At 45.1% G+C, this 26,450-nt stretch overlaps 1 protein-coding gene and 1 non-coding gene across 2 annotated transcripts in view; both read right to left on the minus strand.

Moving 5' to 3' along the window:
* The window catches only part of DNAH9 (dynein axonemal heavy chain 9), a 326,713-nt gene that overhangs the window by 58,541 nt on the left and 241,722 nt on the right, over positions 1–26,450 (minus strand). Inside the window, 8 exon segments of the mRNA XM_045984493.1 lie at positions 1,627–1,820; positions 8,744–8,866; positions 10,969–11,139; positions 14,210–14,350; positions 18,645–18,809; positions 19,743–19,947; positions 20,883–21,005; positions 25,280–25,515. Coding sequence (XP_045840449.1) covers positions 1,627–1,820; positions 8,744–8,866; positions 10,969–11,139; positions 14,210–14,350; positions 18,645–18,809; positions 19,743–19,947; positions 20,883–21,005; positions 25,280–25,515 — 1,358 coding nt within the window.
* LOC123930302 lies at positions 7,034–7,152 on the minus strand. The gene has a single exon (XR_006816035.1). It is a non-coding gene; the product is annotated as a 5S ribosomal RNA (ribosomal RNA).

The following is a 26,450-nucleotide window of genomic DNA, read 5'->3' on the forward strand; positions in this document are numbered from 1 at the left end:
CCTTCCCCCCTTTCCTGCATATGCTTTTTCTCTTAAAAAAATTAAAATCAATCAATCAAATAAAATAAAATCATCCCCTTACTCTCTTCACTTCTTTCCTATCCAGTGTAGATTCCATGGCCTATAACCTTAAACAAACAAACCAACCAAAAACTTCTTGAGGTACAATTCACATACTATAAAACCGATCTATTTTAAGCATGCCATTCATTAATTTTTGATAAATTTACTGAATTATACAGCCTTCACCATAATCCAGTTTTACAACACATTTCGTCATGCCAAATAAGATTACTCCTGCCTACTTGAAGAACTCCTATTCCCACCATCCAGCCCCAGGCAGCTGCTAATCTGCTCTCAGTCCCCATAGACTGTACGCACCTTGATGTCCAATCATTATCTAGTCAATATCCTCATCCCCCTACCCCTGCCCCTTGCCTAACCCTTACCTCGAACTGAGCTATGCTCCAGACCTACTGAACTGCATCTACAACCTGGGCTGTTGGATGTTGCTGTGGAGAACCACTCAACGGTAAAGACTGGTGCCATTACACACACAGGATTTTAACTAGAGGAGCCCTCAGTGCTGCTTGGACTGTTTGGGTTCCCCTGGTTGGCCTTCTCTCCACTTGTCACAGACTCCATTTCAAACTCTGCATCCTCCTTAAATTCCAACACTGCCACCGCCTCTGGCACACAGACTCCCCTGATGACCTCGCTCCCAACTTCTCAGAGAAAAGAGACGCCATCACACAAGATCCTCCTCAGTTTCCTGTCATCCTTCTACCACCTCAGCTACAGCCTCTGCTCCTTCTCTCTCCCTTATTTGTGGTCAGAGAGATGCTCTTCCTCTTTTTTTTTCATGTGAAAAGATGTTCATTGTCATTAGTCATTAGGAAAATACAAATCAAACCACAATGAGATACTACTTCACACCCAGTACGACAGCTATTATCGGGAGAAGAAGAAGAAGGAGAAGAAGAAAGAAGGAAGAAGGCAAAAGGAAGAAGAAAGTAGAAGAAGAAGAAAGAGGAGGAGGCAGAGGAGGAGGAAGAGGAAGAAAAATTGGGAGGAGGAAGAGGGGGAAGAGGGAGAGGAAGAGAAGAAGAAGAAGGAGAAGAAGAAGAAGAAGAAGAAGAAGAAGAAGAAGAAGAAGAAGAAGAAGAAGAAGAAGAAGAAGAAGAAGAAGAAGAAGAAGAAGAAGGAGAAGGGTAGAGGAAGGAGAAGAGGGAGAGGGAGAGGATAAAAGGAAGAGGGTGGTGACAAAGAAGGAGGAGGAGGAGGGGGGAGGGGAAGAAGAAAAAGGAAAAGGAGGAGGAGAAGGAGAGGAAGAAGAAGAAAAAGGAGGGGGAGGGGAAGGATCAGGGAGAGATGTTCTTCCTGCTGTGGATGAACCTCTGGGTACCATCATCTCCCACCACATCGGGTGTGCCCAGCATCCTTCATAAGGCTGATATTGATGAGCACCTCTTTCCAAATCATCCATGTAAGTATTAAGAAAATACATGGCAAACACATAGCAATAGGCCTTATGGGGTTGACCTTTGTGCTCATCTTTGCTCATCGGGCCATACTGAGACTGCCCCATGCTTTCCCTGGAGCTCCCCACTCTCCCATGTCCCGTACCGCATGGCGTAGGTCATCCGGTCGGGCCGCATGGCTCTCATCACGCAGAGACGCTGTAGGGCTGTCTTGTTCTTCCACTCCTGTGGAAGCTTCTCCTTCTCAGGACATTCCGATTCCACAAACTTTTTCCAGCTTTTGGCAGATCCCTCAATGTCCCGATCCAGATTATAGAATCCTTCCATTGATGAAAGTGCCTGAGAAATTGAAGGGAATCTTGCTCTGAAATGCAATTTCTCCAGAAAGCTTTAATTTTCATGGTGCTTGGGGGGGGGCGGTAGGGTCAAGGAACAAGACAATAGTATAGATATAATTCTGTCTCATTCATTCTCTTGTCTGGAGTCTTGGATTTTTCCCCTAGGTAAAAGCAGAGGGTTTTGATAAAGTCACCTTCGGCAAACAGGACCAATAATGTGCAAAGTTTAGTAAATAAAGATTGAGCAGCCCTTGCCTGCTGGGTATTGCCTGGAAGGAGGTACAAGAAGGGATGCCATGAATTTCTGGTCATGGAGCCCAGAACTTTTAAGTCTCTGACTCCTTCCTTTCAGTACTCACTCTACTGGTAACTCCTGTCAAGTTCTCTCTCAAGACGTCCCTAGCATCACTGACGTCGTGTTAATACCAACGCAACATTTCCTGAGTTGTCTGTTTCCATAAGAATGAAGCTCAAATGCATAACTTGGTACATCAAATGTCTTCATTGAGTGCTTCCTTCCGATCCTGCCAGTGAACCGGGTGTCCTGCTTCCTTACTCCTGCGTCCAAGAGTATCTGTGGCCAACCTTGGAACTGTGCCAGACTCGTTGCCAACTCAACTCCCTGTTTCTTCTGCTTTCACCATGGGAAAGACAGGTCCTCCTTCTTTCCTCCCCCAAATTCCACTCCTTCCTGTTCTTGTGCTGGTCCTGATTAGTATGTGTTAGGGTCCTTCCTGCAAGTTGTTAAAGTCCTGTTCATAATCAGCAACCTCTCTCAGGTTCATCCTCTGCAACCTAGAACATAGAGCCTCCCCATCCTCCTTGTGTGGGCTACTTGGAATCATTTGTAGAGTTGATCTCTTCAATAAAGGGTCTGACTCAGTTTTTAGATATTTGATTGCTGACAGCTTTAAAGTCTTATCCCTCCCTCTTCCTTTTCTGCTCCACACTCGGACAAGCTGATTAGTGAGCATTGGTACTTTCTCCTCTGGTGCTGGAGGGAGGTTGTAGCATGCAAACTCCCGCCCATGTACCGGAATACTGACTCTGGCCCCAATCCTAAACTACCAAAAAACTCCAAGTGGTCTCCTTCCCTGGCTCTCAAGCCGTTTTCAGACTGCTTGGGACCTCCCCTACTCTCCCAGAAAGACTCACTATGTGAATAATAAACTCTTTAGTACACTCTTAGTATGTGTGTGGCATCATTAGTCTTGACATCAGAACCAATTTTTGGGTAGGGGTTCTTCCCATTCCATTTTTCCAGAGTGCCCACATAAACATTAGTCACTTGGACATCTACCTGAAATCTTTCCATGACTGCTCAACTCTGCTTGTAAGTTTAGTCTCTTCAATGACATTTAAAGCTAGACTATGTCCAAAGCACCTACCGCAATGCCATGAATTTTAAGGATCCCAATACATTCTTGTTACTTGAATGCATGCATTCATTCATTCACTGCAACATTTACTGAATGTCTACTACATGCCAGGTACTTGGGAATACAAAGGAAAACAAAAAAGGACACATGTCTACTGTTACGCTGAAAAAATAAATAAATAAATTTAAAATCTCAAAAAAAAAAAAAAGGACACATGTCTTCAAGGAGCTTGCGGTCCTAAGTTAAGGAGAAAGAGATGAGGGAGGCCTTAGTAGGTATACAGAATTCTGCTGGGCAGAGACAGAGGTAAAGACAAGGGAGGGACATCTTGTAGGGTGGGGTCAGCAAGAGTCAATGTCTGGGAGGGGAGCTTGTGGGATGTGTCAGAAAGCAGGAGAAAAGTCTTACCTGTGACCAGGGGCAGGTAAAGTGGAGAAAGAGAGAGACCCTTGACCTGGGCTTGCCTTGGCTTATTTCCCAAGCAGATGAACGCACGTCCTGTTTTTATGTGCTCTTTCCCATGGGGTTCATGGCCCCCTGACTTCACCCTGGCCACTTAGGGGACATGCATCACCCATACTGAGAGGAGGGGTGGGGAGCAGTGCAGGATGGAGAAAGGAGATCCAGGAGGTGAAGGCTCTGGTCTCAGTGTCCTCCCCACCCCGCCCCCCTTAGGAGCCTCTTGTGACTCAGAGACTGTTTTTACACCTTTGTGGGCTTTGATGTTCTTATTTGGAAAATGAGGCCAAGTCATCCTTGTCTGCGTAGCTCATATTCTAATGCAGATACGAGTGCTCTGAAGACTATAAAACCCTCCCTGGTGCTTTCTCGGGGTTCCTACAATTATTGGATCACACTTGCTAGTTTACTTGCCCATCACCTCTCACAAGACGGTGAGTTCCCTGCGGGCAAGAACTTTCTTAGGCGGCTTTGTATGCCTTGGGCCTCGCAGGCTGCTCAGCACTTAGAAAATGCTCAGTTAATAAAGTTTGACATCTGCGTGGCCAGCGGGAGGGCTCTTGACAGGCTGAGAAAAGCTGCCTCTGCTGTAATTACTTCTCTCTGGGCTGAGGAACTGGCTCCCATCTTCCTCCCAGCTTGCACCACCATTAACCCTCCTGCACGCCCATTACCCCCTTCGGTGCCACCACTCAACGGGGCAAATGACACTCTGATCAGTGTCCCCAGCTGCCGGACTGGGTCTGGGACGCACTTTTTTGAAGCCCTGGGTTGAATACAACGGCCCCATTTAATCTTCCAAATGAAGAAAAGGGATTTCTAGCCTTCTAATAAGCTAAATGAAAATGACTAATTAACCTAATTACATTGGACTATGTAGCAAAATACAACTGTGCTCAGCTGGCATCTGGAGGGGTTGGTAAGAGGTCCTTTCACAGGCTGACAGAGGCGTGCATCCCAGATGAGATTTTTATAATGAAGAAAAAGAACTTGTCCATTACCTTCAAGTTCAGCATTTGGCGAGACTTAAAATTAAAAAAAAAAAAAAATCCTTACGCAACAGAGCAATCGACCTTCCTCATCAGATAGAATTAAAAGATCTTTTTTTTTTTATCATGTCCCATTCAATCAATTTTGTTTTTTTAGGCTGAGATCCAACCGAACACTTAAAAGGAACATTTATCAAAGGTTTCGTTCATGAACATGACACGCTGCGCTCTGTTTCTGTTGGCGGGTCTGGACTCCATAACACGACTCACAGAAAGAGGGAGAAAGCTGCACGCATTTGTAAAAGCCTTTGAAAAGCCAGAGGCGCCTAGCCCACAAAACCAAACAAAAAAGCAAAGCAAAGGGAAGCAAACAATCCGTCTTGTGAAAAGAGAGATGGAACCAGGAGGCACAGCAGCTTCGGAGTGGAGGAACGTAAAATGAAAACAGTAGGGAGAGGCTTTGAATCATTTATTCTCTATGACTTCTGCTGCAGAGGGCTTGGTGGGATAATAGAGAGGAAGGCAACTGGACTTGACCCAAACTCACAATTCCTCAACGTCTTTCCATCAGTGGACAAATGCCGTCAGGCACGACCCACGTCAACCACAGTGTACGTACAGCCCACAGCTGGTAATGAATCATCTCATCTTAACTCTTGTGGTGTGAATTGTGTTCCCCCAAAAAGATGCATTGAAGGACTGACTTCCCAGACTTGTGGATGTGACCTTCTATTTGGAGACAGGGTCTTTGCAGGTGCAGTCAAGGTAGGATGATGTCACTAGCGTGGGTCCTAAGTCATTATAAGTCATTCTTATAAGGAGGGAAGATGCAAAGAGACGCAGAGAGAAGATGGCCGCATGAAGACCTTGGGGGAATGGGCTGAGTCTGTCACAAACCAAGGAACACTGGAGCCAGCAGAAACTGGAAGGGGCAATGGAGGGAGGCTCTGGAGGGAGCACGACTCTGCTGAAACTTAAATTTCAGACTCCCAGACTCCAGAACTGTGAGAGCACCCAGCTCGTGGTGCTTAGTTATGGCAGCTCAGGGAAGCAACCTACTGCATCAGTTCACATTTACTGACCATTTCTTGTCTCTTCAGATGAACCCTGTGAGGTGGGTACGATGACGGCCATCTTGCCGACGAGGAAAGGAAAGTTCAGAGGAATAAGATAACAAGCCAGAGGCCACACACACTCAAACTTGAACTTGACCCTGGGGATGTCTGCCTCCAGAGCCTGTGTTGACCAGTCTGTCACTGCACTACTTCTGCAAAGGGACTCCTGCAGAACTGATTTCCAGAATTTATTTTCCATAAGGGCATCAGACGAGGAGGCGCTATTCTCAACTCTAGGCCCCACACTGTCCAGCGAGGTAGTCAATGAGCAGGTGAAATGTGGCTCATGTGACCGAGGTATTGCATTTTTAATTGTATTTCATTGTAATTATTTTAAAATTTAGGTTTAGAATCTAGAACTTGCTTTAGTAGTTGGAAAACTTTTAAGTATGCTTGGAACAACTGAGGTATATGAATCAATGATTTTAAATCTAAATTTTATGAAATCTAAAAACATATCAAGTTTTTTTTTTTTTCTTAAGATTTCATTTTTAGGGGCACCTGGATGGCTCAGTGGGTTAAACTCTGCTTTCGACTCAGGTCATGATTCCAGAGTCCTGGGGTGGATACCCACATTGGGCTCTCTGCTCAGCAGGAAGCCTGCTTCCCTTCTTCTCTCTCTCTCTGCCTGCCTCTCTGCCTACTTGTGTTCTCTGTCAAATAAATAAAGTCTTAAAAAAAGAGATTTCATTTTTGAGTAATCTCTATACCCTATGTGGGGCTCAGACTCAATCCTGAGATTAAGAGTCATGTGCTCTACTGACTCAGCCAGCCCCTTAAATATTTCTGATGAAAATTTAACATCTGAACTGAAATGAGCTATTAGTATAAAAAATACACACCAGGGAAATTCAAATCAAAACCACATTGAGATACCACCTTATACCAGTTAGAAAGGCCAAAATTAACAAGACAGGAAACAACGTGTGTTGGAGAAGATGTAGAGAAAGGGGAACCCTCTTACACTGTTGGTGGGAATGCAAGTTGGTGCAGCCACTTTGGAAAACAGTATGGAGATTCCTCAAAATATTAAAAAGAGAGCTACACTATGACCCCACAATTGCACTACTGGGTGTTTATCCCAAATATATAGATGTAATGAAAAGAAGAGCCATATGTACCCCAATGTTCATAGCAGCAATGACCACAATCACCAAACTGTGGAAAGAACCAAGATACCCTTCAGTGGATGGATGGATAAAGAAGATATGGTCCATATATACTATGGAGTATTATGCCTCCATCAGAAAGGATGAATACCCAACTTTTTTTTTTTTCCAGCACCCGGTATTCCCAGGTGGTCTCCCATCCAAGTACTAACCAGGCCCGACCCTGCTTAGCTTCCGAGATCAGACGAGATCGGGCGCGTTCAGGGTGGTATGGCCGTAGAGAATACCCAATTTTTACATCAACATGGAAGGGACTGGAAGAGATTATGCTTATTTGCCAGATGGGACCCAGAATGATAAATGCAGTTAATAAATGAAAGTCAAATCACACCTTTATTATTTTGACCACAACTACGGCTTGCAGACCCAATCTGGCCCACCACCTGTGTTTGTAAATAAAGTTTTATTGGAACTCAGCCATTTCCATTTGCTTCTGTATTGTGTGTGACTTTGGCAGAGCTGAGTAGTTGTGACAGAGTCTGGCCCTCAAAGCATAAATATTTACTATGTGACCCTGTGCAGAAAGTTTAATGAATCCTGATTTAGATACAGCCCTGATTTAGATACAGATGATGAAAAGAACAGCAGCAGACTCTGAAAAAGAAGGTAGAAAAATATTTTGGGCAATGGTGGCCTGAATGGAATTAGCCTTGAATTTCCTAAGATGGTCCCTTTGAAGAGAGTGTGCATATAAATATTAAGTTCTGGGATTCCGTTATAAAGTAAATCAACTTGGATGGCTCTTAAGGGAATTATGCTCTGTGAACCAGCCAGTCCACAAAGTTTACATACTGTAGGATTCCATTTACATAACATCCTTGGGAGGATCAAATTATACGAAGGGAGAACTGCAAATAGCGGTGGTCAGGCGTTAGGCATTAGGCAAGGGAGCAGGTTGTCTTGGTTATCAAGGGCACGATGAGGGATCCCTACAGGGATGGAATTATCTGTATCTTGATTACGGTGGTGGGAACATGGACCTTCACGTATGAGAAACTAAACACACAGACACAGACGTGCACAAAATCTAGTGAAATCAGGGGTACCGGGTGGCTCAGTTGGTTGGTCGGCTGGCTGCCTTTGGCTTGGATCATGATCCCAGGGTCCTCCGATAGAGCACCACGTCCTGCTTCTCCCTCTCCCTCTGCCTCCCCCCACCCGCTTATGTGATGTACATACGCATGCGTGCACACTCTCTCTCTCGCAAATAAATAAATAAAATCTGAACAACAACAACAAACTAAGCCGTACAACATAGCAAGACAATGGGCTTTGGGTTAAATGGGAACAGATACCGCCTACCTCCCGGGTGTGAGAACGGAATGCCTTTCTAAGGTGCTCAGTGTGAGCTGTTATTAATCACTGAGAATCCCAGGCTGGAATGCGTGTCCTGCTTGGAGACGGAGTTGAGACTCTCATGGACATGCCCGAACCTGACATCTGTCTGGTTCCTGGAAGCCCTGCTGCAGCACCCCTGTGCCAGTCCTCAGGCCTCACGAGGAGCTCACTTTCTGGCCCTCAGCACTGAGAGGTGAAATGAAGTTTTGCTGAGGCTGGGAAGCTTGCGGGATCTTAGCATTTCCCCACATCCCGGAGGCAGAGTCCGTGCCTTGCATGCTCCTGGCTTCTCCAGCAGGACTGGGAAGGGCAAGCTCTGCTATGGGGTGCCAGGTAAAGACCCCTGCCTATGTTTAACACGGCTCTGTGCTAGTACCCCAAAGGGAGCCCTGCTGACATCATGGGGACACTTGTCAGGGGAAAAACTCTGAGAGATGAGAACCTGACTTCTTTCTGGGGGGCCTTTTCTACTGACCTTGATACCACCCCAGGCCTGATGGGAGAGGAAGCTCACGGGACTGGTGACACCCGTCTGTCCTGGAGATCGAAGCAGGAAATCCACTTCCGCCGCATCGACTTCTTGGTTCATGAGGAGAATCTGCAATGTGGAAGAATGGTTTCTTTAGGGGGTTGGGGGCCACAGGGTTCTGGAGATCTCAGGGTTTGACTCGGTAATTACTGCTGCTTCGAACCCTAGAGATTGCCACCAGTTTTGGTTGTCAAAAGAGGGGGGTGGGGAAGAAAGTGGGTGTCTGTGCAAATCCCTTCTGGGTGTGTGTTATCCGTCCCAAATGTCAGGGTGACTTAAATGCACACAGTAAGTGACTAGCTACCGTGGTTGGCAAGCATTTTGTACATCAGTCCCAAATGCCATGGAGTATGTTCCCGCAATCACATTGAGACAACAACACATACAAATGACGGGACTCAAGGAGAATGTCAAAGTCACATACAGATATATGCAAAACAGAAATGCCTACGTGAGCCAATAATGCAAAAGGGCTTCCAGAATAGGGGGGTGGCCAGCAAGCAAGGGTGGGGAGATTAATTTGATTAAACCTTCTATACGTGGTTTTGAACTGGGTATTGGAGAAGTGAAAGGGTGGGGCTGTCTGGGCAGGAAGGGAAGGTGCTCCAGAGAGGGGCCAAGGAATGGGCGGGGGTTTGGAGGGGGAGTTAGTGAGGTGTGTGCAGGGGAGAGTGGAGCGCTCTGCTTGGCCAGAGCTAACTATTCACACTGAGAGGTACTTGGGGAATTGTCCTCCCCCCACCCTTTAAATGGTGTTCTGTGCTGTGAGGTTACAGATGGGAATGCTCACTAAGAAATAATAATTTGGCAAATTTGAGGAAAAGTCTCTTAGGAGGGAAAAAGGTCTGGTAAAATGAGGTTAGAATATTTATGAGGAGAGAAGAGAGAAAGCTAGGGCTGAGAGCTCCTTCGGGCTTGGGGGTAATGAGTGGCAGGAGGGAAGACAGTTCATGCTGGGGTTTAAATTCTTTTTTTTTTTTTTATTTTTTTCAGCGTTTTTTTTTTTTTTTTTTCTAATTTTTTTTCCCTTTTTATTAATTTTTTCAGCGTAACAGTATTCATTCTTTTTGCACAACACCCAGTGCTCCATGCAAAACGTGCCCTCCCCATCACCTTTTCAGCGTTTTTTTAAGTAGGCTCCATGCTTGGCATGGAGACCAATGTGGGGCTCGAACTCATGACCCTGAGATCAAGACCTGAGTTGAGATCAAGAATTGGATGCTTGACCGACTAAGCTATCTAGGTGATCCAAATTAAAAAATTTATAAGTAATCCCTGTGCCTAGTGTGGGGCTCAAACAACCCAAGCTCAAGATTTGCTTGCTCTGCTGACTGAGTCAATGAGGTGCCCTGAGTTCTCTGTATGATGGCCATACTCGTCTGGGCAGGAGAGGGAATAAAGAGGGTAAGTGGGACAAGCCATGCTAATACTCCCCCACGCATTCAGGCTTTGGAACATGCAAACGTTGTCAGCCCAGAAGAGATCATAGACTATCTGGTGTTTAGAATAGAAAGAGGCCTTCAAGACGATCTAATGTGTGCTCCCACTTAACTTATGGAAAAAATTCCCAATCCTAAATGATTACAGGGATAAATGTAAGAAAATAAGTTTTTGTGCCTTTTTGATGTTGAGAATAAGTTAAAGACAAGGTTTTTTAAATTGGCACTGGGCGACCGTGAGGCGCCAAAACACTTGAGAATCGGAGTTTCCAAGGACCTTTTCAAGGCCAAGGCTACCATGGCTATGAAAAGACATTTGCAGTTAACATTGGAAGTGTGGCACATTGAACTCATGTCTCTCGAGGTAAATAAATAATGAGGGATGCTGTAAATTTCTTACAGCATCTCAAAAAGGATCTAGTTATTGGTATGGCCATTGAGTTTCATTGTTTGTGACAGTTTTGGGTTGATGGGTCATGGAGGGCTATGCTGAGGTCACCCAAGGGAAACAAGAAGTACAACAGTTGATCAGACATGGCCACCAGGAGTGGACAATGGTGAGGCAACACACATGCGCCATATTGGACCTTCTTGTCCAACGCTTCTGCTTAGAGCCAAATAGTCATCACATTCTATGGGAAGTGGTGTGAATAGAAGAAACTTTCTTTACTCCTGCTGGTTGGGCTCTGGAAAATGACCTCTTTTCCAGAAACTTCTTCAATCCACATTTACCTGAAAGGTAAGCTGGGTAAGGAAGGTCAGCTTATCACACTCGAAAAGCCCGCGGGTGGTGTACTGGTACACTGAGAAGGTGATGCTGTCTATCAGATTGGTCACGCGCTCCTTGAGGCTCTGAACCGGAGCAGCCTTCTCCACAGCCTTCCTGAAGACGATGCTGAATGCCTGGGGACAGGACGGTAGGCACTGGTAATTTACACAGCTCTCTTTGTACATAGCTAGTAGACTTACCTGGGAAGAATACTGTAATTCGCCTGCCACAGAAATGATTTCCCAGCATAGCCTGCCAAGAAGGGACCGAGGCCACAAGACAACATGCTATTAGCTCTTTTCTTAGTTTGCTCGTATGAATTACATGGCTACGAAGAGGGCAAAGCTATGGGGCATACAGACGAGAGCCTATAGTTTTGACCAGTGAAAAGTAATTATCCAGTAGCCCAAATCATTAAATTAGATCCAATAACTTTTGTTGGATAAACCCTCCAAAAAGAGTATACACAGCCAACAATAACAAGTTGGGCTTAATGATCCTAGCCAGTAAACTCCACAATTCTTGATGGTAGAACCAAAAAATGTGTTGGACAAATTTATTATTGTAAAGAGACCCTTGTAAATGTCATAGGCCCTCAGAATATTTTCAAATTAATTATTTTTCCATTTGGGAATGATCAGAACCTCATGTATTGTTTTTCTTCCTATGAACTGTGTGTTTGTTTGGAGAGTCCTCATACGCATCCCTTATTTCCTGATAGACACTTCCTGCGATCAGGGAGCAGGGTGCACAGCCGGCTTTGTCTCCATCTTCTGAACATGAAGGCTTTCATATGAAATACAAATTTACATGAGTCAATTTTTCATTTCTTTAAAGCATACGGCACTTATAAAAATGTTAGGAATGCTACATTTTTTTTAAAAGATTTTATTTATTTACCTGACAGAGAGAGAGATCACAAGTAGGCAGAGAGGCAGGCAGAGAGGCAGGCAGAGAGAGAGGAGGAAGCAGGCTCCCTGCGGAGCAGAGAGCCCGATGCGGGGCTCGATCCCATGACCCTGAGATCATGACCTGAGCCGAAGGCAGCGGCTTAATCCACTGAGCCACCCAGGTGCCCATTTTGAATGGGATATTTATACAATGCATCATTAAAAAAAATTGAAATCAAGAGATCATTGGGCCTTTTCAACTCGTGGCTATACAGATTTCTAGTCTTTTCTCTATTCCCCTTTTGTGGCTTCAAAAAGAGAATTAAAAAAAAAAAGTCTTAGGTCTTTCTAAGACCAGGTTTGTGAACCTCAATGGGAACTGATATAAAATCTGTGTCTCGGTATTTCCTCATTCGCAAAATGGGGGAAAATATGAATTCCTTTATTTCCTAGTTCCATGGTCTTTCTTGTTACTGAAACCCTTGTAGGATTCCTTCTTCATTCATGTTGAAGATTGCAACAATATCTTCTGACCACCCTCAACCCCATCCCCTGGGATGTTTCTCCACACCTGGCAGGCTGGGGATTGGACTTTCCTTTGAGAAACGCCATTCCAACAGTTGGACCCCTCCATGTAAGGCACATGACAGAGGGATCCAGGTCTTCCATCAGTCCTGGACTGATGGACACCTCAGGACACCCTGAGCATTTGGCAAGTGAAATCTCATTAACCCTGTCTTATCCTTTGGCTGAGTTTTGAAGAAAAATCACAGTCATGCAGGTTCCATCTTAACCATGTTATGAACTTCCAAGCTGGTTCACGACCGGCTCTTGAAGAGTTTTTGCTTGCGTAAAAGCAAATAGACACACTGGAACACATTCCTGCTCAAAACAAGTTAGAGGGCTGGGATGTGCCACACTGGCCTGTCTCTGGTTTCTGTGCTCTGAGAATGCCTCTCCTTTCTCTGCCTGGAACAGAAACTATAAAGTTCAACCTCAGACCAAAGCCAAGACCAAGGAGACTCCTGTGGCTGGTTTTCCTTCCAATCACACAAGGCTTCAGGGTGTACTGTTGCTTCAGTGCCCCTGAAGACACTTCATTTCGTTATGATTAAGTATTTAAATCTGCTTTCACTGATCAAGCTGGTCAGCAATTCTTAACAGCAGCACGGGGTCCCACAATGCCCTCCTCCGCCAGTAGCGCTTCCAATGATGAAGCAAGCCTCTATCAGGATATTATTGTTTCAAGACAACTTACATCATGTTTCAGAACACAAATTTTCATGGATTTCATTTGATATCTTTTCAATGGCTCTTAGAACTAAGAAGTGATCTTGTAGTTACGAGGCTTATTATCTAACTTTCATACTGTCTTGAAATACTTCATAATTCTTTCATCTGCTGCTTTGACCTGAATACAAGGCCAAGTACTAGATTTCTTATAAAAACATAAAATATTATATATTTATTAGTAATTTTTTAGAGGGGATGGGAGGGGCAGAGGGAGAGAGAGAGAATCTCAAGTAGGCTCCACGCCCAGAGTGGAGCCCCATGCAGGGCTTGATCCCACGACCCTGAGATCATGACCTGAGCAGAAATCAAAAGTTTGGACACTTAACTGACTGAGCCACCCAGGTGTCCCCAAACCATAAAACATTATAAACACATTTCATGTAATCTGCAGCTGAGGGAAGGGGCCCCAGAAATGGTTAAATGCCACCTGTAATTTAGTGAGCCCTAGGTATGGGAGATGTCCTGATTTCCCACCTGCTCACTTCCATCCCCACACCCTGGCCCCAAACTTGGTCAGAGTTTACCCTCCCAGAATGAGCTGTGTGCTCTGAGTGTAGGTGTCTATCCTCTGTTACGTCAAACAAGGAGGTTGTTCAGAAATTCTCCTACCCACAATGTCTCTCCAACTGTGGTCTTTTCCTGAATACCCTCCCAGAGGAAAATATATGTTCAGTGACTTGCTTAAAATTTATAGGGCTTTATTTTTTCACGAGTGAGTGAAGTTCAATTAATTGTAATTGTAAATTACAATTTGCTGATGTCTCTGGTTTAGAAATATTTCAGCATAAAGCAGTAGCTTTGAGGATATTAGAGTAATAAGACAAGTCATTTAAGGCTGGACTGCTATCATTGCCTGCTTTGGTCTTTAGTGGGTACGGATGGCATGTACCTTTGATTGTCCCTGTATCCTATTTTAAGCTCTTGGGGGGCAGGGGTCACTTCTGACCACGGACAAGACCTCATGGAGAGTTGTGGGGGCTGTATTACGATGATTATGCAAAACAATGCAGGTGTAGGTCACCTTGAGAGAAAACTGGTACATCGGGTGGACCTTGCTGAGGTCGTTCATGACAAAGTAGAGCAGAGAGGCTCGGGCAGCTGCTGGCCGGTAGTGCTCTCGGGCCTCATTGATTTCCACTTCCGTCACCTTGGCCTCTTGGACCTGTTGGGGAGGGAAACAGTGGTGAGTTGTTCCAACCAACCCGTCAGCCTGGCTTCTCTGTGTCAATATACACGGGTCCACGTGCGGGGAGGCGGGAAGGGTCTGGGGGTGGGGGGATGGCAGCTAGAAGGTTAGGAAGATGCCATGTTATTTATTTTATTTTACTTATTTAGTTAGAGAGAGAGCACGCACTTGTGTTTGCGCATACGTGTGGGGGGAGGGGCAGAGGGAGAGAGAATCCTAAGCCCGCTCCACACCCAGGGCAGAGCCTGACGTGGGGCTTGATCTCACGACCCCAGGATCATGACCTGAGCCAAAATCAAGAGTCTTGCACTTAACTGGCTGAGCCACCTAAGTGCTCCATGCTGTGGTATTTTTTTAAAATAGTGCTTGAGTGAGAAAGAAGGCAACATACTCCATCTTTCACGAATGTGAGTACAAGCTCTTCCCGCTGGGAAGTGTGGGCCATGCAAGCTCTGAACTCCATTTCAAATGAGAAAGATTTCGTGGAAAAAAACATACATAACTTGAAAAGAAAGAGAGAAACTTATGTGTGTATGTACGTATGTATACTTACGTATATATTACTTGGAAATAAACCAGAATTCCAGGCAGTGAAAATCCAGTGAAAACAGTATAATGGAATTTTGTTTTAATTTTTATGAAAGAGTTAATATGTAAATTCACAAAGAGGATTCTTTCCTTCCTTCCTTCCTCCTTTCCCTTTCCTTCTCTTTCCCTTCTCCTTCCTTCCTTCCTTTTTTTCTTTCTTTTTAACAAAAATGTAATTCCAGTGTAGTAATGTTCAGTGGCATATTGGTTTCAGGTTACAATATAGTGATTCCACAACTCTATACGTCACCCATTATCATTACTCCTAATACCCATCAACCATTTCACCCATCCTTCCACCTGCCTCCCCTCTGGTGACCATCAGTGTGTTCTCTAGAGCTAAGGGTCTATATTTTGGTCTCTTTTTTCTTTGTTCATTTCTTTCTTTCTTTTTTTTTTTTTAAAGAATTTATTTATTTATTTGACAGACAGAGATCACAAGCAGGCAGAGAGGCAGACAGAGAGAGGAGGAAGCAGGCTCCCTGCCAAGCAGAGAGCCCGATGCGGGACTCGATCCCAGGACCCTGAGATCATGACCTGAGCCGAAGGCAGAGGCTTAACCAACTGAGCCACCCAGGCACCCCTGTTCATTTGTTTCTTAAACTCCACGTGTGAGAAAGACCATATGGTATTGGTCTTCATCTGACTCCTTCACTTAGCATTAAAATCTCTAGATCCACCCATGTTGTCAAAGGATCTCTTTCAATGGAATAGTTTATTTTCAGAAAATTTCTTATCACAGGGAAAAATGAGAAAAGAGACCTTAGCATGAGACAGGGATTCTGAAAGAACATACCGCTAAATACTGTCCTCGTATGACCCGCCTTATGCTACAGAAAAATGAAACCAATGATAATTCATGAGAGTCTCAAAGGAAAAAATACAACAACAACAACAATGACCCCTTTTGAAGATGAGCTTGCAGTAAACAATTACAAACTTCAGAAAGAAGTGTTGCCCAAGGGGACAACTAGAAACCCTCACTCTGCTCTCTCCCCCACATCCCAGAAGGATTAGCATTCCAAGAGCTGAAGATCACTGAATAGTCTATAGCTCACCATTAACTATTTCTGCTTAAGAGAAGTAGAGATGAAAGAAAGCATAAAATCCAGACATTAGAAACACGAAGACAGACTGCCTGAAAAAAAGCCACACAACTCACTAGGACTTCTAAAAATAAGAATTCAGTTATTTAAATGAAAAACCAGTGCACAGGTTAAAGAATGGACTAGCATCAGAAAGAGAATATGCAAACTAGAAGACAAATCAGAGGAAATTGGAACAAAAGCAGCTCAGAGAGAAAAAAGATGAAAAATATGTAAGAGGTTGTGAGAATTGGCAGACAGAATGAGAAGATTCAAAATACACCTAAGAGAGGTAAGTAGAGAATAGAAAGAAGCAACAGTTGGAGCTATGATAGCTGAAAATTTTCCAAAATTGAGACAGAGCTCATCAAAGAAACAGTCAACATCAAAGAGAATTTACTATCCACAGGCCCTTGACGAAATAATTATTTACTTCAATTAGAAGAAGATTGAATCCAAAAGGAAGAAATGGGGTCTGAGAATTTCTTGGTTAATCTAAATAACAAAGGCCATAAAAATGGCCACCTTGGGAATATTACATGGAACTAAAATATAAAACAGTAACAGAAGATGGGAAAGGATGATTAAAGCATTCTGAAGTCCTTATATTGTTTTGGTTAGAGGCCAGATACATCATTAGACTTTGGTAAGTCAAAATATATATTGTTAAGTCACACATAAAATGAAATACAATTTTCATATATAAGTGAAACAAGATTCATCAGTAAAATAAAACAAAGTAAATCACTTTAAAATCAGCAAAGGATAAAGAGGAGAATAAAGAAAAAGCAAGAAAGGAGAGAAAACTAAGCATGGTTGCTAGAAAACATAAATTAAGATGGTAGAAAGAAATTTACTCTATCAACAATGTTAATAAATGTAAATTGGTTAAATTCAGTAGCTGAAGACATAGATTCTCAGAAGGGGTTGGATTGAACAAAAATCATACAATTACTCAGAATGGCGTTCTTGAGATCCATACATAGATCCATATGTTTTCAGTTCACCTGGGTTCTTAATGCTGTCCATGAACAGTGTTTCCTGAGTCACCTTTCATTCCTATTCCAGCAACTGCAAACCTTCACTCCACTCCCCAAGCTACCTACCTCACCACCACTCCTTTACTCTCAGCAGGTGAACATGACTCATGCTCCCCCTGGTTATACAGAGACCAATAGAAGGAATCGCCTTCATTTCTGCCTCTCCCCTGATTCCTTTAAGTCTCTGTCTCCCTAGTTCAGTTGCCTGCATGGATCCATGGACTGTAGATCTCATTTCTAGACTCATGTTTGTCCCAGACCCTATCACATTGGGACTAGCTCTCCCTCTATTTTTTTTTAAGATTCTATTTATTTGAGAGAGAGAGAAAGAGAGAGAGAGAGAGAGAGAGCATGAGCATAAACAGGGGGAGGGGCAGAGGGAGAGGGAGAAGCAGACTTCCTGCTGAGCAGGGAGCCCGAAGTGGGGCTTGATCCCGGGTCCCTGGGATCATGACCTGAGCCAAAGGCAGATGCTTAACCGACTGAACCCCCAGGTGCCCCTAAAACTTTTATCCACATATAACCATACGTGAGTTGGGTTCTGTCCCTCCTGCCCTAGACAGTGGAACTTCTACATACTTATTGTACAAACCCTGCACCCTCATATCTGGAGATACAGAGAACCTGCAGTAAAACCCGGTAGTCACACAGTGGCCACGGAGACGATGTGAGGCTGGACCTCCCTGTTCTCAGTCTCTCACTCCAACCTCATTTTTCTATTATGCCAGAGTGGGCATGAGCCAGACTACCTGCCCCCATTGTTACTTTTCATTTTTCCTACCCCATCCCTACCTAGAACAGAGGCCTTGATATTTGGAGAAGTCCCAAAACTCTGACAAGGAGTGTATTCCCTCAAAGGTGTACTGTTACAGTTCTGAGCAGGGCCGTCATTGCTCCTCTGATCCAGGAGCAGGCTGGGAATGTTCCCGAGCCTGTGTAAGCATCAGCAGCCTGCCCACAAAGGGTGAGGGCCTTGGACACCCCCACGTCCTGTCTTCCAGTCCCCCATGGGGGAATAAAAGCCTTCCAAACCTTGTGACATAAAAGAAGGAAGCTCCATACAGCGTTGTCAACCATTTTGGAGAGCTGAGCTTCCTGAGAATTCACCCGAGTTCCCTAATGGACACTGGACTTGGGAGATCTTTGTGGGCGGGTGGGTTTTCTCAGGGTGTGATCATGCCCATACCAGCCAACGCTTGCAGCAGTGTGACTTTTTAGCTTCAGGGCCATCGCACAAGCTGCTGAGGATGAAGTCTGAGCTACTGTCCCCTGCACGGAGGACAAGGCCAGGCACAGACTTAATGTTCATTAGACGTCCCTGAGGCTGAGCTGCCAAATGCCATCTCCCAGAAGATGGGGACTCCCTAACATGGGGTGTGAACTGGTCGACACAGGAATCCCGCCTCCCTGGACTTTCTAGAAGGAATCTGGGAACCTAGAAAAGCTATCTGGGAATTCTGACTTCTTTTTCTTTTCTTTATTTTCCCCAAAAACTCAGGACTCAGGGGCTGGGAAGAGGTTCTTGCCTCCCAACCTTGGCTGACACGGCAGTTTTACCTTCTTCTCAACTTCGGCAGCTGTCTGCTTGGTGGTCTCCAGGTTCTCCACTAAGGCTGTGTCCCCCAGGAAGTTCCCAGATGCCGAGGAGAGGCGAGACAGCAGGTCATCTTCTAACGTCTTCAGGGTGATTTTGAACCCATTCTGCTGCTTTGTGAGATCTGACTGCAGACACGGAACAAGGGGGCGTCAGGTGTGGAGACCCAAAGGATCCTAAATGAGTAAATGCTATGGGGTCAAGTTCCTTCCTTCAGATGGGTGAAGCGGGAAGCCAGATAGCATGAGGCCAGATAAACAGATGAACAGGATCCCAAATGCACCATTTATTAGTCATGTGACTTTGGGCTAAATTAGCGGCTACTTTTTCTTCTTTTTAAAAAGATTTTATTTATTTGACAAAGAGAGAAAGCACAAGCAGGGGAAAGGCAGAGGGAGACAGAGAAACAGACTCCCCGCTGAGCAGGGAGCCCGACGCGGGACTTGATCCCAGGACCCTGGGGTCACAACTGAGCCAAAGGCAGCCGCTTAACTGACTGAGCCAGTCATCCCACTTTTCTGGTTTAAATTAGCTCGCTGACTCTTCAATAGAACAATGCATTATTTTTTTGAAAAGTCTTGTCACTACCTCAAATGACATTATTTTTGTTTATTTACACTTATTTTCTGTGTTCCTACACTAGACTGTAAGGTCCACGAGGGTGGGAACATAGTCCCCCTGTCCATGGTATTTTGTTGTAGCAGCCGGAGTTCATTCACTAAGACCCTCTCCTCCCATGGTGATTACTTCTGGACTCATGTGTGGGCCCAAGCACATTCCTAGCCCTTGGCCAGGCTCTGCTGTTGGTGACAAGAGTGTCTTCTGCTCTCCCTGATGTCTTCGGCCTCTCTGGTCCTTGCCTTGCTCTATTCTCTTTCCCAACTTGACATTCAGGCAGCTAAATGGTGCTGGGCACCCCCTTGTCACCCACCCAGAGTCTAGCAAAGAACCATGCTGTTCAGCTCCAGGAAAAGCAGCCCCCACACCTCACCCGGAATGGCGAGCAGGATGTGGGGGCCGAGCATTTTCGTCCTCCCTTCCTTGGTGGGTAGCCTGAGTACCTTCAGCTGCTCCAGGTCTGGCCTCTCCATGCTGACCACAGCGGCCAGCAGCTGGTCCTCCAAGCCGTCCCTGGTCACCGTGAAGTTGATGAGTGTGGCCTGAGCCTGTAGTTCAGGCTGGTAGTGAGGATTGGCTAGCTTGGTGTGAAGGATGAGCCGGAACTTGGGATTGTATTCACACTCTTTGTCTCCGATTTTAATGAATCTGGAACACGAAAGGTCATGCTGGAGGCGGGGTGCCTTCCCTGGGTGATCCGGTCAAGGACAGAATTCTAGATGTTTCTTTGCGCAATGGTAGCAAATAATATGGCCACATTCGGATTCCTCCCAAGCATGTCTAGATTGAGCCCTGAGATCCTTGTTTGCCCTAATGTGGGGCACGGGGGTGTGGAGGGGGTGGTGTGGGGGGTGAGAGACTTTCTCATGTGGCCGCCATGTTTGATTTGGCGTGCCTGACTCTTGGGAGGGTCGTTCACACTGTGGTCCAAGTAGGCTGGTACGTTATGAGACTTTCCCAGCAGATGGCACTACAGTGTTTGCAGAAAAGGACACCAACAGTTCTCACAAAGGTGCTTTACAGGCTTGAAAGACAGGGCGCCCTTTTTTCATGGCGGATCGAAAACTATTTATGGCCTGGGCAGTGGGTGAAGTGAAGAAACCTTCCGTGATAATTCTCTGTCTCTCTCATGTGCCTGCTGTCCTTCTTCCTCTCTCATCCTCTTCCTTCTGCCAGACACTTGCTAAGCCCTGATCCCTTGCCAGCCCCAAAGCAATAGGGGCTTGTCAAAGGGCCAGAGCGCCGAGTTCTCAGAACCTGGGAGTCTAGCTTGGATAAAATCCTCACGCTTACAAGTCAGTCTGTGTTTTGAGCACTTCCTTTCTAAAATTCCTCTGAAACCATGCGCTGTTCCCATGTAGGAGGAAGTCAAGGACATGACTGAGGGGTGCACAGTTACTCCAAGAAACTTTCTCTACAAGTCAAGGACAGCTAAGTGTTTCCCTCACAGAAGTGAGAGAGGGGTGCGTGCTGCGAGGAGCATGGGACAGGAGTTCAGGAGGGGATGCTTGGGAAGAGCGGACCTGCTCACGGTTCTGGGAGCCAGCTCCCCAGGAAGGATCCGCGACAGAGCAGAGTCTTACCGTCCTTTCTTGATGACCTCTCTCCCAAGCAGGGGTCCCAGAACAGGATCAATGGACTCTTCTAGGTTTTCGATCAGCACCACATCTCCGGCCTCCAGGGCACGCTCTAGGGTTTGGAGGTAGCTGGGGAGAGAGCCCGGCAGCATGAGCCGGTGCTAAGGTACAGATGTGCAGGAAATGTAACATGACAACCACGGCCTCCGTGGCAGATGTATGGGGCGCAGCTCCCCGGGCTGACTCTGGTGGCCCCGTTTCCTCTATTTAAACGTATATTTCTGTGATCTTGTGCAGTTTCAGAAATAAGGAAACATGACAGAATATAAAAAAGGATATGAAAATGAATGTGACCTTCTCATTGGTCATTCACATTTTGGTGTTGAAAGTGTGTTTTGATATATTTTCAAGTTGATTCCTTTTATTATTCTTTATTTATAATTTATGTTTGCATTTGTATTTATTTATTAGTGGATTCATACAGCATATTTGTTCACTAAGACCCATATTTGTTTTATTTATTTTTTTTTTTATTTTTTTTATTTTTTTATTTTTTTTTCCATATTTGTTTTATAATTTGGTTCTTGGAGGTAAAATGTATCAGAAACATTTTCCCGGGTCATTAAATATTCTTCTGTAACAATTTTCTATGACCAGGTGTGAGGCTCGACTGATATACCTTAATTTCTTTAACAACTAATTGTCAAACCCAGATTATTTAAAATTTCTCAAAGTTACACAGAGTTTAATAAACATGTTAAAACATTGATTCTTCTCTAAATAGACTGGTAAGTTTGATAAAACTCCAGTTCAAATAACATACAACAACGAAACTACAGAGACTGACTATAAATCTTAAAGTTAGTAAAAGAATAAGGATGGTAAAAAAGAATTAAAAGTTCCTGAAAAAGAAGAGGAAGGACTCATGGTACCTAATACTAAAATATTTTATAAACCTTGAACCATAGGTATATGGTATCCTATGTATAAGATACATAGGAAGAATCTGAAAGGATTTCAGCTACCAGAAAGTTAGCAGAGTTCTCTGAAGCATGAATCACAGGAGTTTTAAATTTCTTTTATTTTGTAACAACCCCTCCCCCCTTTTAACAATGTAACTTTTCCCCAATACATTACTTTTTTTTTTTAAAAGATTTTATTTATTTGACAGAGAGAGATCACAAGTAGGCAGAGAGGCAGGCAGAGAGAGAGGGGGGGAAGCGGGCTCCCTGCTGAGCAGAGAGCCCAACGTGGGGCTCCATTCCAGGAGCCTGAGACTATGACCTGAGCCGAAGGCAGAGGCTTAACCCACTGATCCACTCAGGTGCCCCGATACATTACTTACTTTTGTAATGAGCTTTACTACAATAAATGTTGCCAAATATAAACCTAGGTAATCAGAGACCAGTATAGTATTATATAAATGGAAAAGATTAAAGACTGCTTAATAAAATGCTTTAATGTAAACTGTCATCTCTAATTATTTGAGGAAAGGATGGAGAATTTAATAGATGGTACTGGAACAAGGGCTAACTACTTGAAAATGAAAATTAGGTCTGTATCTTCTATAGGAGCCTAAAATATATTTCAGGTGATTGGATTTCAATGTAAAAAAAATAACTTACAGAAAAACCTAAAAAATATAGGTGAATATTTATATAATTTCTGGAGAAAGACTTCTCTAAGCATGATGTACAGAAGAAATGGATGACATTCCTGGCTTAAAAATCCCCCAAACAAAAAAGCCCCCCCCCAAACTGTCATAGATCAAACCCCACAAATAAAATCAGAAGGCAAATGACACCTGGAACAAATTTCCATTCATATGATGAATGGAGACTATACTTAGGAGTCTTAACATATACTGTGTGTATTAGAATATTTATATTCAGATAATATACAACAAATCCAGAAAACTATCCAACAGAAAAGTGGATGCACAGAAACACAGAATTAATGGATACATAGTTACTGTGGGCTTGCTGTGTGTCAGCACTGTCTTTGGTACTAGGGATCTAGAACGAGCAAAGAGGAAAATGCACCTGTGTCTAAGGTACGGTTGTTAGCTAATTAGAAAGGAATCTTTCTAATTCCTTGAGAGACAGAGACAGAGAGAGAGAGAAAGAGAGAGAGAGCGAGCGAGCATGAGTTGGGGGGGGTGGGTTGGGCAGAGGGAGAAGGAGAGAAACAGGTTCCATGCTCAGCACCGAGCCTGATGTGGGGCTCGATCTCACGACCCTGAGATCATGACCTGAGCCTAAACCAAGAGTCAGGGGCTCAACCAACTGGACCACCCAGGTGCCCCTGGAAGAGAAAGCTTTGATCCAAGTGTGGGGAAAAGGCCAAGATGAGATTATCTGGCCCATGACACAGATATAAATATACCCTGATGTGCCCTGGGATTCATTTTAAATCGTACCCTCTCTAGAAGAAAGGATCCATGTTGGTAGCCAATATTTGCTCTGTTTAATGATTTTTGTAACATTGCGCATTTGAGTTAAACAATGCCGGCTGATCTGGACCTCTGGGCAGCCACATTTGGGACGTATGACCAGAGCAGCAAGACTCACCTTGGCGGCTGTATGTTAGAGTAGATAAACCTTGGGTTTCTAACTGAGGACTACCTGCTTCAAACACTGCCTCCATCGGCTGTTAAGAACATTCAATAAATTAATTTATAATTGCGGTGAAATGTACATCACCCACAGCCTGCCATCTTAGCGGCTTCCAACTGTACAGTTCAGGGACATCAAGCATATTCCCATTGTTGTCACCACCACCCATCTCCAGAAGTCTTCCATCTTGCAAAACTGAGACTCTGTACCCCTTAACTAATAACTCCCCATACCCCTCCTCTCCACCCCCTGGGAACACCATTCTACTTTTTGTCTCTGTGGATTTGACAACTCTAGGAACCTCATGCAAGTAGAACCATACAGCACTTATCCTTTCGTGACTGGCTTATTTGACTCAGCAGAATGTCCTCAAGCTTCCATGTTACAGTGGGTGTGAGAATTTCACTCCTGTTTCAGGCTGAATAATATTTCATTGTATGGGTACAACGCATCTTGTTCATTCATTCTTCTCTCGATGGATCCTTGAGTTGCTTCCACATTGTAAATATTGTGGATAATGCTGCTATGAACATCGCTCTTATTTTAATTTTTTTATTATGTTCAGTTAGCTACTGTATAGTGCATAATTAGTTTTTGATGTAGCGTGAACATTGCTTTTAAAATGGTATACTCTTGGGGCGCCTGGGAGCTCAATCGGTTAAGCATCTGAGGCTCAGGTTTCCACTCAGGTCATGATCTCAGGGTCATGGGATTGAGCCCCACTTCAGGCTCCCTGCTCGGTGAGGAGTCAGCTTGTCCCTTTCCCTCTGATCATCCCCCCGCTCATGCTCTCTCAAAATAAATAAATAAAATCTTAAAAAAAATTAAAATGGTGTACTCCTGTAGACATTAATTTGCTTCTGGGAACCTCGGTTTCCCCAGATGTGAAATGGTACCAGTAATGCTAACCTTATCAGCTATGTGGATTAAGGAAAGCATTTGAGATAAGGTTCCTAATGTGAGGACTGGCACATACCAACCACCTCACAAATGATCTCTGTCCCTGGCCCTCTCCGCCACTGCCCTATCCTATCCCGCTCGTGTGTCCTGACGGCACAGAACAGGAACTGAGAATCGAAAATGTAAAGCTAGGTTCTAACACAGGTACTGAAGCCATGAGGTTGGAGGTGCTGAGGCCTGGGGCAGGTGCTGGATAGACATGCTCAGCGTTGTTCATGGCCCTTTGGGTAGTAACTCCCCCACTGGGTACGTATGAGGCCACATGGCAGGTGCCAGAGCTCTGGAAGGTTCAGAACTGACTTGGTCGCTATGTATCCAACTGCAATGTCCCATCATTCCCGAGGAGAGACAATGTTGTTCTTTGGGGCTCTGGGCTGGAGGTGAGAACAATGGGCAGAGAAGTGGGCTCTAGGATGGGCTAAGACAGGTGCTTTTGGCTAAACATGAAGGGAGACTTTGTGAAACAGAATTTTGCTTGCCCGTGGAATGTGATGTTCGGGGTGGACGTGTCCAAGGAGAGATGGGAGGGTGATGCCAGATGGTGGAGACAGGACTCCTGGTGGGTCAGGAGGCTCTCTTTCTCTCTCTTTCACACACACATACACACACAGGCACTCACACAATTTCTCATGGCAAAGAAAAGCAGAGACTTGGAACCCACGCATCTTTCATTGATAGGTTTCCTAAAATGGGAAGAAAAACAAGAGAAACCTCGTGGAAGGAGCAGGAAGGCAGAAACAACCCACTGGGGCTTAAGATCCACTCAGGACACTTTTCTTGTCCCCTCTGCACACACGACATGGAGAAGCAATGTGCTCAGCCACCTACCCCTTCTGGCCGATCTGGGTGACCCGGAGGTTCTCGCCATATCTGTTCTTGATCCACTTCACGCCTTGTAGCTGTGGGTCGACTGCGAGCGGCCAGCGCTCACAGCTGAGGAGGATGGCGGCATTCTCCGTGGACATGCGGTCCGCGGGGAGGCCCTGGTTCTGCCAGGCTGCCACGTCGGCGTCATCCGTCAGCACCCTCAGGGGATCCAGGGTGGGGTTGATGGGGATGGGGACCTGAGGAGGCGGAAGGGGACACACGATCAGAGCAGAAGCAGGCTTCCTCAGCTGGGGCCGGGGGGAACTCCCGAAGTTGCCAATACTCCTTCAAAAGCATGATCAAAATCCCCCCAAAGAGTGCTTTTCTGGCTGCGTGATTAGTTCTGGAAGCATTTTCTTCAAGTCCTGAGAGCTTTTTTTTGTTTTTTTTTTCTCTTGATGGAGGAACAGCAGCGGAGATCCGGCCTCCGTGAGCCTTTGTTCTTGGGAGTACTCACCAAAACTGAATTTCTAGCATGGGTTATATGTGCGTTATCCACAGGCTCCTCTCTGCCCTTGCTCATGCTAATAGGGTCTCTTTTCCCCTGAGTTTTCATACTCAAGGCCTACCCTGCCTGTGCCATGTCACCCTTCCTGTCACACACGGCACTTACCACGTGCTAACAGAGGCCCAGCTTGCAAAGAACCAGAAATCCTTCCCTTTCTCCCAGCTCAGACCACCCCCCACTTCTGGGGTTGCCCGCATAACCTCTCCCTGCAGACGTGCTGGCTGGTGCATCCTGGGAAGCCCGCCAGCACACCTCCGGGCCTGAGGATGCCTCCCAGGGCCTGGTTCCCTCTGTGGCCTCCATGTGTGTCCCAGACTCCTTCTTTTCATTTTCTGTTGACCTCTCTCAATTCATTTAATTCTTCTACAGCTAATATTTTCTACTGGGGACACACTTCATGCCTACACTTTTTTTTTTAATTGGGGTAAAATTCATGTCACTTAAGTGAACCATTTTAGAGGGCCTGATTCTCTGGCATTGGGTCCATCATGATGTTGTGTGTGATGGCCAGCTCTATCTGGTTCCAAAATGGTGTCTTCACCCCCAGAGGAACCCCATACCCTTTGGCAGTCACTTCTCCTTCCCCTCTACCCCAGGTCCCAGCCTCTACTACTCTACTTTCTA

This window comes from Meles meles, chromosome 18 (genome assembly GCF_922984935.1).
Source record: "Meles meles chromosome 18, mMelMel3.1 paternal haplotype, whole genome shotgun sequence".
In the NCBI taxonomy this organism is placed as follows: Eukaryota; Metazoa; Chordata; class Mammalia; order Carnivora; family Mustelidae; genus Meles; species Meles meles.